At 38.2% G+C, this 19,210-nt stretch overlaps 1 protein-coding gene across 6 annotated transcripts in view; it reads right to left on the bottom strand.

The window, feature by feature from the left end:
• UHRF2 (ubiquitin like with PHD and ring finger domains 2) overlaps nucleotides 1–19,210 on the bottom strand; it is a 93,713-nt gene that overhangs the window by 39,016 nt on the left and 35,487 nt on the right. For all 6 annotated transcript variants that reach the window (XR_010945019.1, XR_010945018.1, XR_010945017.1 and 3 more), the window contains exon 5: nucleotides 1,391–1,500. Coding sequence is in view for 3 of the 6 variants with exons in the window: in XM_067744338.1 (XP_067600439.1) it covers nucleotides 1,391–1,500 (110 nt within the window). In the remaining 3 variants the exon portion in view is untranslated. The remainder of the gene's footprint in view (nucleotides 1–1,390; nucleotides 1,501–19,210) is intronic.

The raw sequence follows: 19,210 nt of genomic DNA, 5'->3' as shown, positions 1-19,210 counted from the left end.
TGCACACAATAAATTCGCGAGGAATTTACCGTATCAGAGCTGATTGTTCATTAAGAGAAACAGGGAAGAAGTACCTGACAAATAAGAGACGGGGAAAGAAAATTGCCACTGATTTCAGTACTAACTTTCTGACTGATCACACTGCCTATTCTTGCTAATGAATGGAAGGTTACAATTTTGTTTCACTTCCACTAAGGTAGCTGTGACAACATATAAGTAATGGAAATTTCACAGACCTAAAATACCAAAGGTATGTTTAGATTTTTGGTTTGGAGAATGATCTGGTCAATGGCAATCTGGCTGTGAAATGGTTTCTTTACACAGAAGTTCAAAGCTGTAGCTATAACATGATTAGCATTAGACAGAGGAGAGAACAACATATATATGCAGATACACTGAGAGAGAAAACACAAGAAAAACCTGGTCAATCTTCCTTTTCTATTGTGTTTTACTGAGAGCAAGTAAGTCACATTAAATAAGTTTACTTATCAAGTTTACCTTTATTCCTAGAATATAACCATACAGTCATAAACCATAGAAACAGTCATAAACCACAGAAACAGTCATACACAGTATGCCTTAAGGTTCTTAATTCACGTAGATGTATTAGCATCACAGCCTCAAAAAATGAGTATGGCTTAGACCAGTAACATGGAAATCTTATTTATTGATCTGTTAAAGGTCTTGTCTTGTTCTAATCTTGCACAACTGTGGTAAGAAGAGGTTAGGCAGAACTATTTAATCTTGAATATTTCTTTTCCCAGAATATACTAGACATTGACACACAGCATAAAGTCAATGAATTGTTCTCCAGAAAAAAAATCAGAATTGACAGAGTATGAGACACTGTAACCTATTTGCAAAGATAGTGACTGAACCATGAATGAAAAGACTTAGAATCTAGTCTGCCTCTGTTACCAACTAGCTACATGATATTAAGTAAAATATATGCAAGGAAGAGATAAGGCTACACTCTAACATCCTAACGATGACATAAACCTCATTCACTACCTCCCAGAAATTCAGGGCTCAACCAGCATTATTATTCTTAGGCTCTACTAGTATAAAAATAAGTCTCACTATTCAAAATTAATCTTAAATGGCCACAACATTACCAAAGTGGGTTTTTAATCTGGACAGACTCTATAATAAAGGAAACAGCAAGAAAATGGCAATAAAATGCCAAGATGAGAAAATATTTTTTGAAGACAAATCTTATCATTTGAGAAAAATCCATTAAACCAAAATAGATCTTACATCAAAATGGTTGTCTTGAAAATAAATTTGTATGGTCTACAATTTTATACTTTCTCAAAAGTTATTCCCTGGCCAGTTAAAATGGCAATCATGAACAATAAATGCAGTCTCAGCCCGTAAGAAAAATCCATACTTAAAAACTTTCCATCTGCCAATGAAAGAGGATGGGCTCCAGGTTTCTCGATCTTGAAGATTTCATTTATGAATCTTATCTGACAGTCATTTAATTTTCCTTCAGAACCCCTGTTTAAAAAAGGAAGAAAGGTTAACCTCTGCCAGCAAAATCTAAATCACACACAAATAGTAATTAAAAGTCAGTTTGGAAACTCGCTGAACACTTCCTATTTACAAATGGGGATTACAGCTATTCTAATCACTGAGTTATTGCTTCCAGCAGTAGGAAAAGTCCAATGATTAATATTTGAAGTTAAGTGTCACTTTTAATATCAGGAAAAAAAATTCAAGACTCAGATCATCTGGTGAGAAGATAGCTATCTTGTAAATTTAATTTAACTTAAAGACTAGGTAAAATGATACTCCCAATTAAAATGAAAGATTTAAACATATTTCCAATAAATATGGCAAGTTTCTGGGTAAATAGATGACCTCTTATTACAAAGAAAAGTCTTTCAAATACTAAGCCATATTTTTCATAGCCATGTTTATAGCTGTTTGCATATACTTCTTCAAAGTTTCTTGCTGTGACTGTGGATTTGTATAATTCTTTTAATTTATCAACTTTTGCTTTGTATTTTTGAAGATATATTATTGGGTACATACAGATTAAGGATCCTTAAATCTTATGAAATGTCTTTGTATCTCTAGTAATGCATTTTGTATCAAAAGTGTACCTTTGGTTTTTCTGATTACCATTTGCTTGGTGACTTTTTCAATCATTTCACCTTTTAAAACTTTTAATGTCAAATGCAGAAAATTTATAGATAAATGTATGGTTTAGCCAATTATAAGGTACACATCCTTGTAATCAGCCATGACAAGAGATAGGACTGTCAACTACCTCAGTAGTTCATGTCCTCCCTCCCAGTCACAACCTCTTCACTCCCTCCCATGAGTTATATTTACCTTAATTTTCTTCAATCTTCTCACCTGTCTGCCTAAGTATATGATATAGTTTTGTGTTTCAAAAACTAAATTCCCAATATTTTTCCTTATAATTTGTTGAAGAAGCCCCACCATTTGTCCTATAGAGTTTCCCATGGTCTCGATTTTGATACCTGCATTCCCAAAGTGTACTTTAGTTTTTTCTGTCATTTATATTTCCAGTAAATCAGTAGTTGGATCTGGAGTAAAGGCTGAAAACCCTTGGTTTGATGCCTGTTTTTAACAATAAAGTTTTACTGGAACACAACTATGCCTATTCGTTTATGTATTCTCCATGGCTGGTTTCACGCTATAACAGCAGAGTTGAATTGCGACAGACCATCTGGCGGCCAAAGGTTAAACTATTTACTATCTGTCCCTTTATAGAACAAAACTGCTGACCCTTGCTCTAAATGTTTACTCAAATCCAGGTTCATTTTTTGGGTAAAACTGTCTATAGGTCTATTTTCATCAGTAAGCACCTAATTATTTAGTTGTCTTTTCCTACAGCAGCCATAGATGCTCAATGCCTAGATTAATTCACTGGGAATTGGAAAATGTTGGTATTCTTTCATTCCTTTTTTACTTATTTGCTGGAATAATTCCATAAAGAGAAACCTGAGCTCATCAATTACTTGGTGACTCAGTGGTATAGCTCATATAACAAATATAGATGAAATGCTTTCTTTAGCAGTTTAAAAAACATAGTTCTCAAACATTCTATGTAGTTGATTGATGAGTTTCTATGTAACTAGGAGTTCACGTATTTGAGGTGTTTCAATCCACGCTAGATATTTTCCTTATTGATGTTCAAATCGCCTCATCTTTGGCCAATGGGATATTCCAGCTGATTCTCAAATCTTTCTGACAAGAATTTAGCAATCTTTGTGGGCTTCCTTGTTATGTGCAAGACAAGATTTTTGTTCTCAGTTCATCTTGTACATTTTCTGCCCCCACCCAGTGTCTTTATTTTTTTAATAGATCTTTATTGGAGTGTAATTGCTTTACAATACTGTGTTAGTATTACAATACTGTATTAGTTTCAAAGTGAATCAGCCATATGCATACATATATCCCCATATCCCCTCCCTCCCACCCTCCCCATCCCACCTCTCTAGGTCATCGCAAAGCACCGAGCTGATTTCCCTGTGCTATGCTGCTGCTTTCCACTAGCTATCTATTTTACATTCGGTAGAGTATGTAGATGCTACTCTCAATTGGCCCCAGCTTCCGACCCCCGACCGCCCCCCCAGCCTGTAGTCTTATCTCCAAGGAAGCCTAGTTTCTTTTAGGTGGAAATGGTTATTTTAAGACCACAATTTAGGCACTAGAAAAGCTTTCTAAAACTGGATTGATCACTATTTCTAGACCAAGCTACAAAATTTAGACATACACATTAATACACGTACAAGATACCTCATGAGTTCATGCAAACACTTTCTGTTCAAATTCAGGACTAAAGGATAAGTCTGCTTTTGACAAGGCAATTATTTCTCTTTCTCCTTTCCCCCACAATCAGAAAATCCTAGTTCTCAAAGACACCAAGGATGCCTAAATTAGAATGCTACAAGTACTTCTTTGCTTTACCCCACATTACATATGACATTTTCACCAGTTGTCATTATGACTACAGAAAATACTTTTAAAATTTCTTTGTGTATTTCTGCCATGTCTTACAGTTATATCTACAGTGTCAGACCATAAAACCATTACATACTACACTTTCTCCTTTATGTACCTCCCTCTAGTCCCAGTTCTAGATGCAGAGATATTTTTAATGTTTATCACTACTCTATGTCAAATTGCCTACAGTCATCTTGATGGTCTGAAACTAGTTCTCTACAAGATTTCCCAAGAAGGGTTCATGAGAACAATTCCTCCCCTAGTTCTTACAAGTTAATGACAGCTTGTCTCCAGCCTTTATACTGAAGGCCAGTTTGGCTAGACTTAAAATTCTTGGCTTACCTTTTCTTGACTCATGGATGTCTTTCTGGGATGTTTTCCTTGTAAGGGTGTTATCCTGGTTCCTTATTTTTTCTTTTTCTTCTAATTTTGTATGGATTTCACATCAATGTTTTTCTTTTGCTTGTTTTTATAAAATTTTCTTGACCCTTTAGAGGGTATAACTTCAATTAGGTTTGCTAGATCACAGCCACAGAGCTCCACATAACTCAGTTTTGTTGTTGTTGCTTTTTGGAGAAGCATTCAAAACTACGGCAGCTAAAATCTAATCTGATAGAAAGCAGATCAGTAGTTTGAGGCCAAGGTTGAGGGTTGTAGTAGTAATTGTGACTCTGATGGAGCCCACAGGGACTTTTGGTGGGGGGTAATGAAAAGGTTCTATATCTTGATTACAGTGGTGGCTTTATATGGTACATATTGCTTTAAGTAAATTTTGCCTCAAAAATTAATTTAAAAAATGACGCTATAGAAACTTCCTTTTGGTATCTCCTGGCTCTATTCCCCTGCCCTATTTTTAACTGGACCCTTTTTTCCTTTGTCTTTACTGTTCCTGTCCTACTCAATTTGGACTGCATTCCTAGTAGTTTATTCTCAATATGGGACTTTGTCCTGGAATGGAACTTTAGCTGACTAATTTTGAGAGTTCATAGGGCTCTAATCTCTTCAGACCTTACTGCAAACTGCGTATACTCATCCAAACTGGGGTGCATACCCATTTCTGGCTTCAGCTGCTGTATTAGTTAACTATTATTACATAACAAGTCACCACAAAACTAGCAGTTTAAAACAAAAATTACCTCAGTTTCTGTGGATCAGCAATTTGGAAGCAGCTTAGCTGGGTAGTTCTGGCTCATGATCTTTCTTGAGGTTTCAGTCAAGCTGTTGACCAGACCTACAGTCTCATCTAAAGGCTCAACTCGGGGAAGACCAACGGGCTGTCTGAATTCTCACAACATAACAGCTGGCTTCCACCAGAGGAAGTGATCTGAGAGAGCCCAAAATGGAAGCTTCCATAACCCAATCTCAGAAGTGGTATACCATCACTTCTGCCATATTCTACTGGTCACAAAGAGCAACCCTAATAAAATGTGGGAGGGAACTATGTTGTTGAGTACCAGGAAGAAGGAATTATTGGGGGTCATCTTAAAAGATGGCCACCATAGCTGCTACTCTCAGGTGAGATAGGTTGCTGAGGTAACTTACTATTTTGGAGTTCTTGGGTCAATCATATATCCTGTTATCCTCTTCTTCCTCTTGTAATAGTTACCAATACCACACAGGTCTTGTAGCTATCAGTTGTTTATCTCAGCAGCTATCTTGGTGTTTGTGGGAGATACCACATCACCCTAAATGTCTGTAGATACTGCCCTTAATTTTTGGATTAGATCTTTTCGTTCTATTTGTTTTTATAAGGATATCTAGGAAGATTAAAATCTATGCTGTTGCCCTCTTCCTAGAATCCCATCCATCCTTATATTTTCAACTTCTGTGATTTCATTATTTAAGGAGATTTTCTTATAAGCAGCCTAAGAGTTTTGTTTTTATTTTAATCTAGTCTGTTGATCTTTGTCTTTATAATATTTAGTTCATATATAGTTAATATAATTGATGATATATTTGTTGCTACCATTTTACCATGTTTTCTATTTTATCTACCTTTTTGTCTTACTCTTCTTGATTGCCTTCTTTTGTATTATTCTATTTCCACTCTTAATTTGCTAATATTTTATTAATTTTTAGTGGTTCTTAGAGAATGCACCATGCAAACCTGAAAAATCAATCTGCTTTACGTTTTACTTTCAGTACTTTCCTGATCACGTCAGAATCTCAAAGCTTCATTTACTAATCCCATCTTTCACATGGTTATCATGATTTTATTCTACACATATTTTAATCTTATTTTTTCAGTAGTCTATTTGTACTCAAATAGTTACCCTTCCTCTGTTCATAATTATTTCCTATATTTCCTTATTTCTATCTGAGATCATCTTCCTTCTGCTTAAAGAACTCCCTTTAGTATTTCCTTTAGTGCAAGTCTGTTGGTTGGTATTCTCTCAGGTGTGGTCTGACGTCTTTATTTTGGTTTCATTTTTGTAGTATATTTTCATTAAAAATGTATTTCTAAGTTGAGAACTTTTAAAGTTAGTGTTTTCAGATGCCATTCCACTGTCTTCTAGCTTACACTACTCCTGGTTAAAACTCAGCCGTCTTCCCTTTGATTCTACCTTTAGTTTTCAGCAGCCTTATTGCAATATGCCACTGTTTTCTTTTTAATTATCCTGCTTAGGAACTACAAAACTTCAATCTTCGACTGACGTCTTTTATCAGTTTTGGAAAATTCTAGCTATTACATTTTCAAATAGTTTTCACCCTACTCTCTTTTGGGGAACTACAAAAAGATGTAAACACACCTCTTCACAAAGTCCCACATATATAACAGTCTTTTCTGTATTATTTTCCATTATATTTTCAATGTTTTAGTTGGATATTTTTCATTGACTTGCCTTTGAGTTTATCCTATCTTCTGCTGTGTCTTATCTGCTGATAAACCAACCTAAGGAACTCTCAGTTGTAGAAACTGTATTTTTCACTTCTTATTCTCCATATGATTATTTTATAGATTCTAATTCTCAGTTGAAATTCTCTATCTTTTCAACTATTTTCTTAAGCATATTAATTATAATTACTTTAAAGTTCCTGCCTGATAATTTGATCAAGATCACTTATGACTCCATTTCTGTTATTGGTTTATCTTCTTCTGGTTTTTTATTATGTGGCCCTGTCTTTTGGTAGCACAGTATTTTTGATTCCATGGTAGATAGTATATTTAAAACATTAGAGGTGGGCTTCCCTGATGGCACACTGGTTAAGAATCCACCTGCCAATGCAGGGGACATGGGTTCGAGCCCTGGTCTGGGAAGATCCCACATGCAACGGAGCAACTAAGCCCGTGTGCCACAACTACTGAGGCTGCGCTCTAGAGCCCGTGAGCCACAACTACTGAGCCCGTGTGCCACAATTACTGAGGCTGCGCTCTAGAGCCCATGCTCCACAACAAGAGAAGCCACCACAATGAGAAGCCCGTGCACCACAACGAAGAGTAGCTCCCGCTCTCCGCAACTAGAGAAAGCCCGGGCACAGCAACGAAGACCCAATGCAGCCAAAAATAAAAGAATAAAATAAATAAATTTAAAAAAAGAAAGAAAAGCGTTAAAAAAAAACACATTAGAGGCTTCAGACATTATCTTACCATTAAGAAGGTCCAATCTTCCTTCTGCTGGAGAGATACTACAGTGGTTTAACATTTTAATTAGCAACTCTGCTGAGGCAAGGCTGGTTTTTCAGCTTTGGTAAGGTTTAGTCTATCTGTCTGCCTTAACCATCTACAGTTTTCAACTAAGAGCCTGTTGTATATTCTGTGGGTCCACTCCACCAGGGATCCCCAAATTCATGTTTGCCTTCTAAGACTGCTAAAAACTCCACTTTGTTTTTTACTTATGTTTTTAGTCTCCTGCCTAGGAAAACCCAGTATTTGGCAAAAGTCCTAAGAGAGCACAGGTTATATGCTTGAGGCATCCACATATCTGCCAACAGCTCTGATTTCTTGTCCCTACACTGCCGCCAGTTGTTCAGTGAGGTTTGCCCTGTATCCATAATTAGCATAGTCCCCAGGGTAAAAAGCAACTACAAAAGCTAACTGTCAGGCTTCCCTGGTGGCGCAGCAGTTAAGAATCCGCCTGCCAATGCAGGAGACAGGGGTTTGAGCCCTGGTCCGGCAAGATCCCACATGCTGTGGAGCAACTAAGCCCGTGCGTCACAACCACTGAGCCTGTGCTCTAGAGTCCGCATGCCACAACTACTGAAGCCCACACGCCACATCTACTGCAGGCCGAGAACCAAAAGCCTGCGGCTCTGCAACGAGAGAGGCTACCGCAATGAGAAGTCTGCGCACTGCAACACAGAGTGGCCCCTGCTCGCTGCAGCTAGAGAAGGCCCGCGCTCAGCAATGAAGACCCAATGCAGCCATAAATAAATAGATAGATAAATAAATAAATAAATAAAATAAATTTAAAAAAAAAAAGCTAACTGCTTCCTAAGGTTCTTCCCTTTCCAGAGTCATACCCCTGGTAGTTCTCCTTACTTCTCTGCTGCCTTTCAGATGACAACTGTACTTGATCTGGCTATTCTAGTTGTTCTAGGTAAGAATGCTGATCTGCAGCCAGCTATTCCACCCCACCTGGAAAGAGAAACCTTCTATGGGCTTCAATAAAGTCACAAAATCAGACAGCTTAAAACTAAAATCACTTTTCCAGTCATTTATCATTTTAAGTTGAAGACTTACTACATCCATTTCCTCTTGACTAAACTAATGAAGGCATAGATCACAATCAAAACAGGTAGTCAATTCATTCCTTCAGGAAACACCCTATTTCACTGAAATCTAATAAACAATTGTAAAAATACACTATTTTATATACTACCAAAAAAGAAACTGGCCTGCAATGGGTCAGTATAAGAAGAACCCTCAAATAAAGTTGGGACACCAAATGAAAGCTAACAACTATAAGATATATTATTTTATGAAACCTCAAGCAAGAAAAAAGCCTGAGATGAGCAGTCTAAGAAGGACCCTCAAAGCTAGGACAACAAATGGCTTCTCTCATGTTAAAGAAAAATGGCAAATAAACCACCCTGCAGATACAGAAAATAAAGATGACTGTGTTTCAATATTACCCCTGGGTATAAGGAGAAAAAGTATCCCCTGAGAGTTGAACCACAGGCATACCTTGTGGTCTGCAGATATGAATTCATACTACCTGTGTGGTTTAAAAAAGCTCAAGCAGGAAATTTAACTTCAAGTTAGATGGCACTCCAAGGTGACTAGCAGAAGTAAACTCAAATATCTGAAAGAACCCAACTTTAGTCAGTCCAATAGCAATTTTAAGATACATCATAATTTCAGATGTTAAAATATGGAAAACCGTTAATTTCAGATTCTATGAAGTATTGTATTTACTGAACATTTATTTTAACTAGTGCTTAGAACAGGGCCTGACACACAGGAGCGAACAACAACAACAAAAAAATCAAAGCATTAACATTCCAGTGGTATGCTTGGCAGAATAATAGGCCCCAAAGACATCTATGTCCTAAGCCCAGGAACCTGTGAATATGTTACCTTATATGGCAAAAGGGACTTTGTTAATGACCTTTAAATAGGATTATCTAGATAGGCCCAATGTAATCACAGGGGCCTTGAAAAGTAGAAAAGGGAAGAAGAAAGAGCCTGATGAAGATGTGACTACAAATGAACAGTCAAAGATACAATTTTGTTGGCTTTAAACATGGAGAAGTGGGCCGCGGGCCACAGGCCAAGGAATTGGGAGGCCCCTAAAATCTGAAAAAGGCAAGGAAGTCAATTTTCCTTCAGTCTCCAAAAAGGAACACATCCCTGCCGACACTGCTTTTAGCCCAGTGAAACTCATAAGATTTCTGACCTACAGAAGTGTAAAATAGTAAGTTCTATTATTTAAGCCACTAAGCCTGTGGTAATTTGTTATAGCAATAACAAGAAACTAATACAAGTAGGGCAAGAGAAAATAATAAATGTCAGGTGATAATCAGTATCATAAAGAAAAATAAGTTACACTACGGGAGAATTCAATCATATACACACACACCTATGCCTGGTATCTGTCTGTCTGTATTGTTTTACATAGCGTGATCAAGAAAGTTGTCTTTCGAAGTGATATTTGAATAAAGAAATAAAACAAAAGACAAAGTAAGCCAAATGAGTATCTGTGTGGAGCAGACCAGTCAGAGGAAACAGCATGTACAAAAGCTCTGAAACAGGAGTGTGTTTACATGATTAAGCAACACAAGGAGGCCAATATGGTTGGAATACAGTGAGCTTTGATTTATAACTTGATATGGACATCAAGTTCATAGTCTGTAAGAATGGTACATTCAATAATCAGATCACTAGAGATGGCATGATAAACAACTATGGATACAATTTAGTAAATAAAACCCTAAAAAATGACACAAAATACACTAAGTACATCCATAGTTTTAGTAAGGTTAAAATTTTTTTTTTGCTATAGGATTCAAATTCTACTTAGGAATATCTAATCTAGTATAATTTCATACAGTATTAAATATACAAGAGTAAGTGACCAAAGTTTTGAAAAACTGATTTAAACCCTAGACTTCTGTTTTGAATTTTCTTCAAAGCTAAAATAGAAACAGAAAATGGCAAGCTAAAAATAGAATTTTGTTAACTAGAATCAGTTTAAGCATATTCACTTTTTGGTACTCACAAATTAAAAATTAGATACAAGCATGAACTTTAACTCCAAGTTCCCTTATCAAATCTCCAAGGCAGATTACAAATCATGTCCTCTGTTTCTTCCTTTGTACCTTCAATACAATAGAGAGGATCAAAGCCGAACGTTAGTTTTTTTGTAAATGTCTAGTATACGCCATGATCAAGTGGGATTTATCCCAAGGATGCAAGGATTTTTCAGTATCTGCAAATCAATCAATGTGATACACCACATCAACAAATTGAATAAAAACCATATGATCATCTCAACAGATGCAGAAAAAGCTTTTGACAAAATCCAACACACATTTATGATAAAAACTCTCCAGAAAGTGGGCATAGAGGGAATATACCTCAACACAATAAAGCCCATTTATGACAAACCTACAGCTAACATAGTACTCGGTGAAAAGCTGAAAGCATTTCCTCTAAGATCAGGAATGAGACAAGGATGTCCACTTTCCACTTTTATTCAACATAGTTCTGGAAGTCCTAGCCACGACAATCAGAAAATAAAAGAAAATAAAAGGAATCCAAATTGGAAAAGAAGTAAAACTGTCACTGTCTGCAGATGACATGATACCATACACAGAAAATCCTAAAGGTGCTACCAGAAAATGACTAGAGCTAATCAATGAATTTGGTAAAGTTGCAGGCTACAAAATTAATATACAGACATCTGTTGCATTTCTATACACTAACAACAAAAGATCAGAAAGAGAAATTCAAGAAACTATCCCATTTACCATCGCATCAAAAAGAATAAAATACCTAGGAATAAACCTATCTAAGGAGGCAAAAGACTTGTACTCCGAAAACTGTACGATGCTGATGAAAGAAATAGAAGATGACAAACAGATGGAGAGATATATCATGTTCTTGGATTGGAAGAATCAATATTGTCAAAATGACTATACTACCCAAGGCAATCTACAGAGTCAATGCAATCTCTATCAAATTACCAATGGCATTTCCACAGAACTAGAACAAAAAAAATTTTAAATTTGTATGGAGATACAAAAAACCCCGAATAGCCAAAGCAATCTTGAGAAAGAAAAATGGAGCTGGAGGAATCAGGCTCCCTGACTTCAGACTATACTGCAAAGCTATAGTCAACAAAACAGTAATGGTATTGGCACAAAAACAGAAATATAGAACAATGGAACAGGATAGAAAGCCCAGAAACAAACCCATGCACCTACGGTCAATTAATCTATGACAAAGGGGGCAAGAACATACAATGGAGAAAAGACAGTCTCTTCAGTAAATGGTGATGGGAAAACTGGTCAGCTGCATGTAAAAAAATGAAATTAGAACATTCTTTAACACCATACACAAAAATAAATGCAAAATGGATTAAAGACCTAAGTGTAAGACCAGATACTATAAAACTCGAGGAAAACATAGGCAGAACACTCTTTGTCATAAATTGCAGCAAGATCTTTTTTAATCTGTCTCCTAGAGTAATGGAAATAAAAGCAAAAATAAACAAATGGGACCTAACTAAACTCAAAAGCTTTTGCATAGCCAAGAAACCATAAACAAAATGAAAAGACAACTCCCAGAATGGGAGAAAATATTTGCAAATAATTTGACGGCCAAGGGATTACTCTACAAAATTTACAAACAGCTCATGCAGCTCAATATCAAAAAACAAACAACCCAATCAAAAAATGGGCAGAGGAACTGAACAGACATTTCTCCAAAGACATACAGATGGCCAAGAGGCACATGAAAAGATGCTCAATATTGCTACTTATTAGAGAAATGCAAATCAAAACTATAATGAGGTATCACCTCATACCAGTCAGAATGGCCAACATCAAAAACTTTACAAACAATAAATGCTGGAGAGGGTGTGGAGCACCCTACACTGCTGGTGGGAATGTAAATTGGTACAGCCACTATGGAGAACAGTATGGAGGTTCCTTAAAAAACTGAAAATAGAGCTACCATACGATCCAGCAATCCCACTCCTGGACACATATCTGGAGAAAACCATGGTCCAAAAGGATACATGCACCCCAATGTTCATTACAGTGCTGTTTACAATAGCCAAAACATGGAAGCAATCTAAATGTCCATTGACAGAGGAGTGGATAAAGAAGATGTGGTACATATATACAATGGAATATTACTCAGCCATTAAAAAGAATGAAATAATGCCATTTGCAGTAACATGGATGGACCTGGAGATTATCATACTAAGTGAAGTATAACACAAATATCAAATGATATCACTTATATGTGGAATCTAAAAAAAAATGATACAAATGAACTTATTTACAAAACAGAAATAGACTCACAGACTTAGAGAATGAACTTCCCAGGGGGGAAGGGTGGAGGGAGGGATAGATTGGGAGTTTGGGATTGACATGTACATGCTGCTATATTTAAAACAGATAACCAGCAAGGACCTACTATATAGCACAGGGCACTCTGCTCAATAATCTGCAATAACCTAAATGGGAAAAGAATTTGAAAGAGAATAGATACTTGTATATGTATAACTGAATCACTTTGCTGTACACCTGAAACTAACACAACGTTGTTAATCAAAAAGAATTTGTTAACTAGAATTAGACAGTTTAAGCATATTCACTTTTTGCTACTCACAAACTAAAAATTAGGAACAAGCATGAACTTTAACTCCCAGTTCCCTTATCAAATCTCGGAGGCAGATTAAAAATCATGTCCTCTATTTGCTTCTTCCATTGCACTTTCAATACAATAGAGAGTATCAAAGATGAAGGTTAGTTCTTTGTAAATGTATAGTAAAATTGATAAACCTTTGGTGAGATTAAATCACAAACTAAACTCAGGAATGAAAAAGGGAACAACATTAACAAAGACTATACAGGTTAAAGATGAGGCTATCCAAACTTATGACAATAAACTAAAATTAAAATAGGTTCCTAGAAAATTAAATCCTATTTCAAGAATAGAAAATCTGAATAGTTCTATAATCATTACAGAAATCAAAAAACCTTCTCACAAAGAAAACTCAGCCCCAAAGGACTTTACTGAGAAGTTTTAACATTCAAGCAAAGGACACAAAACTCTACCATAAAATAGAAAAATATTACAGCACACGATAATTTTATAAAACCAACGTAATTTGGAAAGGATAGCTAAGATAGGAAAGTTAATACACAAATTTCACTCATTAACCTAAATGCAAAAATCCTATACAAAATATTGTCAAACCAAATCCAGGAAAGCATACCTACAAAATACCCGTCAAACATTATAATTATTGGTAAAACTTTCAAAGAGATATCAGGAGAAAAAAAAGATGCCTGCTCTCACCACCTCCTTTCAGCGATGTACTAACAGGCAACTGGTGAATGACGACAAAAGTTAGCAATCAAAGGAAAACTACAACACAAAAATGTCATAATTCACAGATTACAATTATAAAAATCCTGAAACAATCTACATGTGAATTAAAATTATTAACTCTAGTAAGGCTAATGGATCCAAAATCAAAGGTTACTTATATACCAGTAACAAAGAGAAAAATGAAATTTAAAAAGGATTTATAGGAGACTTCCGGGAAGATGGCGGAAGAGTAAGACGCGGAGATCACGTTCCTCCCCACAGATACACCAGAAATACATCTACGCATGGAACAACTCCTACAGAGCATCTACTGAACGCTGGCAGAAGACCTCAGACCTCCCAAAAGGCAAGAAACCCCCCACGTACCTGGGTAGGGCAAAAGAAAAAACTAAACAGAGACAAAAGGATAGGGACGGGTCCTGCACCAGCGGGAGAGAGCTGTGAAGGAGGAAAAGTGTCCACACACTAGGAAGCCCCTTCGCGGGTGGAGGCTTCGGGAGGCGGAGTGGGGGAGCTTGGGAGCCGTGGAGGAGAGCACAGCAACAGGGGTGCGGAGGACAAAGCGGACAGATTCCAGCTCAGAGGATCGGGCCGACCGGAACTCGCCAGCCGAGAGGCTTGTCTGCTCGCCCGCCGGGGCGGGCGGGACTGGGAGCTGAGGCTCCGGCTTTTGTCGGAGCGCCGGGAGAGGACTGAGGTTGGCGGCGTGAACACAGCCTGCAGGGCGTTAGTGCACCGCGGCTGGCCGGGAGAGAGTCCGGGGAGAAGTCTGGAACTGCCGAAGAGGCAAGAGACTTTTACGTCCCTCTTTGTTTCCTGGTGCACGAGGAGAGGGGATTAAGAACGCTGCTTGAGAGAGCTCCAGGGACGGGCGCGAGCCGCGGCTAAAAGTGCGGAGCCCAGAGACAGACATGAGACGCTAGGACCGCTGCTGCCGCCACCGGGAGGCCTGTGTGCGAACACAGGTCACTAGCCACACGCCCTTCCGGGGAGCCTGTGCAGCCCGCCACTGCCAGGGTCCCGGGATCCAGGGACAACTCCCCCGGGAGAACGCACAGGCGCGCCTCAGGCTGCAACTTCTCGCCGGCCTCTGCCGCCGCAGGCCCGCCCCACACTCCGTGCCCCTCCCTACCCCCGGGCCTGAGTGACCCAGAGCCTCCGAATCAGCGGCTCCTTTAACCCCGTCCTGTCTGAGCAAAGAACAGACGCCCTTCGGCGACCTACACGCACAGGCGGGGCTAAATCCAAAACTGAGCCCCTGGGAGCTGTGAGAACAAAGAAGAGAAAGGGAAATCTCTCCCAGCAGCCTCAGAAGCAGCGGATTAAAGCTCCACAATCAACTTGATATACCCTGCATCTGTGGAATACCTGAATAGACAACGAATCATCCCAAATTAAGGAGCCCTGTGGATGAAAGGCTCTTGGTGCTGCAGCCAGGAGTCAGTGCTGTGCCTCTGAGGTGGGAGAGCCAACTTCAGGACACTGATCCACAAGAGACCTCCCAGCTGCACATAATATCAAACAGCAAAAATTTCCGAGAGATCTCCATCTCAACGCCAGCACCCAGCTTCACTCAACGACCAGCAAGCTACAGTGCTGGACATCCTATGCCAAACAACTAGCAAGACAGGAACACAACCCCACCCATTAGCAGAGAGGCGGCCCAAAATCATAATAAGTCTACAGACACCCCAAAACACACCACCAGACGTGGACCTGCCCACCAGAAAGACAAGATCTAGCCTCATCCACCAGAACACAGGCACTAGTACCCTCCACCAGGAAGCCTACACAACCCACTGAACCAACCTTAGCCACTGGGGACAGACACAAAAAACAACAGGAACTACGAACCTTCAGCCTGCAAAAAAGGAGACCCCAAACACAGTAAGATAAGCAAAATGAGAAGACAGAAAAACACACCGCAGATGAAGGAGCAAGATAAAAACCCATCAGACCTAACAAATGAAGAGGAAATAGGCAGTTTACCTGAAAAAGAATTCAAAATAATGATAGTAAGGTTGATCCGAAATCTTGGAGCTAGAATGGACAATAGAATGGACAAAATGCAAGAATCAGTTAACAAGGACCTAGAAGAACTAAAGATGAAACAAGCAACGATGAACAACACAATAAATGAAATTAAAAGTACTCTAGATGGGATCAATAGCAGAATAACTGAGGCAGAAGAACGGATAAGTGACCTGGAAGATAAAATAGTGGAAATAACTACTGCAGAGCAGAATAAAGAAAAAAGAATGAAAAGAACTGAGGACAGTCTCAGAGACCTCTGGGACAACATTAAACGTACCAACATTCGAATTATAGGGGTTCCAGAAGAAGAAGAGAAAAAGAAAGGGACTGAGAAAATATTTGAAGAGATTATAGTTGAAAACTTCCCTAATATGGGAAAGGAAATAGTTAATCAAGTCCAGGAAGCACAGAGAGTCCCATACAGGATAAATCCAAGGAGAAATACGCCAAGACACATATTAATCAAACTGTCAAAAATTAAATACAAAGAAAACATATTAAAAGCAGCAAGGGAAAAACAACAAATAACACACAAGGGAATCCCCATAAGGTTAACAGCTGATCTTTCAGCAGAAACTCTGCAAGCCAGAAGGGAGTGGCAGGACATATTGAAAGTGTTGAAGGAGAAAAACCTGCAACCAAGATTACTCTACCCAGCAAGGATCTCATTCAGATTTGATGGAGAAATTAAAACCTTTACAGACAAGCAAAAGCTGAGAGAGTTCAGCACCACCAAACCAGCTGTACAACAACTGCTAAAGGAACTTCTCTAGGCAAGAAACACAAAAGAAGGAAAAGACCTACAATAACAAACCCAAAACAATTAAGAAAATGGGAATGGGAACACACATATCGATAATTACCTTAAATGTAAATGGACTAAATGCTCCCACCAAAAGACACAGATTGGCTGAATGGATACAAAAACAAGACCCATATATTTGCTGTCTACAAGAGACCCGTATGCTAACACATATATATGGAATTTAAGAGAAAAAAAATGTCATGAAAAACCTAGGGGTGAAACAGGAATAAAGACACAGACTTACTAGAGAATGGACTTGAGGCTATGGGGAGGGGGAAGGGTAAACGGTGACAAAGCAATAAAGAGGCATGGACATGTATACACTACCAAACGTAAGGTAGATAGCTAGTGGGAAGCAGCCGCATAGCACAGGGAGATCAGCTCGGTGCTGTGTGACCGCCTGGAGGGGTGGGATAGGGAGGGTGGGAGGGAGGGTGACGCAAGCGGGAAGAGATATGGGAACATATGTATATATATAACTGATTCATTTTGTTGTGAAGCTGAAACTAACATACCATTGTAAAGCAATTATGCTCCAATAAAGATGTTTAAAAAAAAAAAAAAAAAAAAAAAAAAGGATTTATAATAACAAGTGGTATCTGAGGTTAAATAAGGATAACAGACACATAAGATCAGACCTCTGGAGAGAATTATATCAGGCTGAACCATATAATGGCCAACATTCAAATATTTTGAATCTATAAAAACATTTCATATGGTTCCACCTAATAAAAACATGACAAAATCATAATAAAGACCTAAGTAAATGGAGAGAAATCACACCCATGGATTACATTTAATGGAGTACCTATCAAATTCCCAATGGTTTTTATGTAGAAATTACCAAAATGACTGGAAAACGCGAATGAAATTACACAGAGCTAAGAACAGAGAAGAACTATTGAAGCACAAGGTAGAAGACCTGCTCTGTCATATTATGAAAGCATGGAACTTATATAAGGACACTCAAAACAGACCAATGATACAGAATAGAGACCAGATGGATGCATCAAATATAAAGATATGTGGGGCTTCCCTGGAGGCACAGTGGTTGAGAGTCCACCTGCCGATGCAGGGGACAAGGGTTTGTGCCCCGGTCTGGGAAGTTCCCACATGCCGCGGAGCGGCTGGGCCCGTGAGCCATGACTGCTGGGCCTGCGCGTCCGGAGCCTGTGCTCCGCCATGGGAGAGGCCACAATAGTGAGAGGTCCGCATACCACACACACACACACACACACAAAAAGATATGTGATGAGGTGATATTGAAGATCAATGAGGGGAAAATGGGTTTTTCAATAAATGATACCAGGAAAAATGATTATTCATATGTATTAAGTCTAACCCTTACCTCACACTGTACAAAAAGACCTACTTCAAGTGGATTAAAGATCTAAAACAGGTAAATATTAAGCTTTTATAAGGTAATAATGGAGAATATCTTTATGTTTTCTGAGTAAAGTTTCTCCCCTCCACCCCACTCTATGTTTTATTGAGATATAATTGACATACCATTGTATAAGTTCAAGGTATACAACATAATGATTTTATATGTGTATATATTGACAATGATTACCACAAAAAGTTTAGTTAACATCCATCACCTCACATTTACAGTATTTTTTCCCTTGTGATGAAAACTTTAAAGATCTACTCTCTAAGCAGCTTTCAAATATACAGTACAGTATTGTTAACTATAGTTGCCATGCTGTATATTACATCCCTTGAACTTATATATCATATAACTGGAAGTTTGTACCTTTTGACCACCCTCACCTATCCCCAACCCTGACCAACCCCCAGTAGGTTTCTTAAAGCAAGACACAAAAAGTATAAGCATTAGGGAAAATTTTTGAGAAATTCAACCCCTTAAAATTACGACTACTACTCAAACATAGGGAAAAAAGATAAGCCACAGAATTGGAGTAGACATTTTCTCCACATGTAACTGAAATGGTCAAGTCTCTACTCTACTTTAGGAGTTCTCTAGAACTCCTAAAAATCAATGAGACAGACTACCTAATTAGCTACAACAACACACACCAATATTTGAAACAGGATCCTTACAAGATATATCCAAATTGCCAATAAACATAACGGTTCTCAATCTCATTAATAGTCAGGGAAATGTAAATCAAAGCCACAATGGAATACTATTATATACCCACCTGACTAGCAAAAACTCAAGCCTGACAAAAGTAAGTGTGGTTAAGAATGCAGAGCAATGGGAACTCTCATACTACTGTGGAAGTGCAATCTGGTACAACCACTTAAATATTTGGTCCTATCTATTAAAGTTAAAGATGCACAACTTCTACAAGCCAGCAATTCTACTTCTAGACAAGACACATCCTACAGAAACTAACGCACATAAGCACCAGGAGAGA

The sequence above is a fragment of the Pseudorca crassidens genome, chromosome 7 (assembly GCF_039906515.1).
Source record: "Pseudorca crassidens isolate mPseCra1 chromosome 7, mPseCra1.hap1, whole genome shotgun sequence".
NCBI classification, from domain to species: Eukaryota; Metazoa; Chordata; class Mammalia; order Artiodactyla; family Delphinidae; genus Pseudorca; species Pseudorca crassidens.
This window is presented reverse-complemented; position numbering and strand designations above follow the sequence as displayed.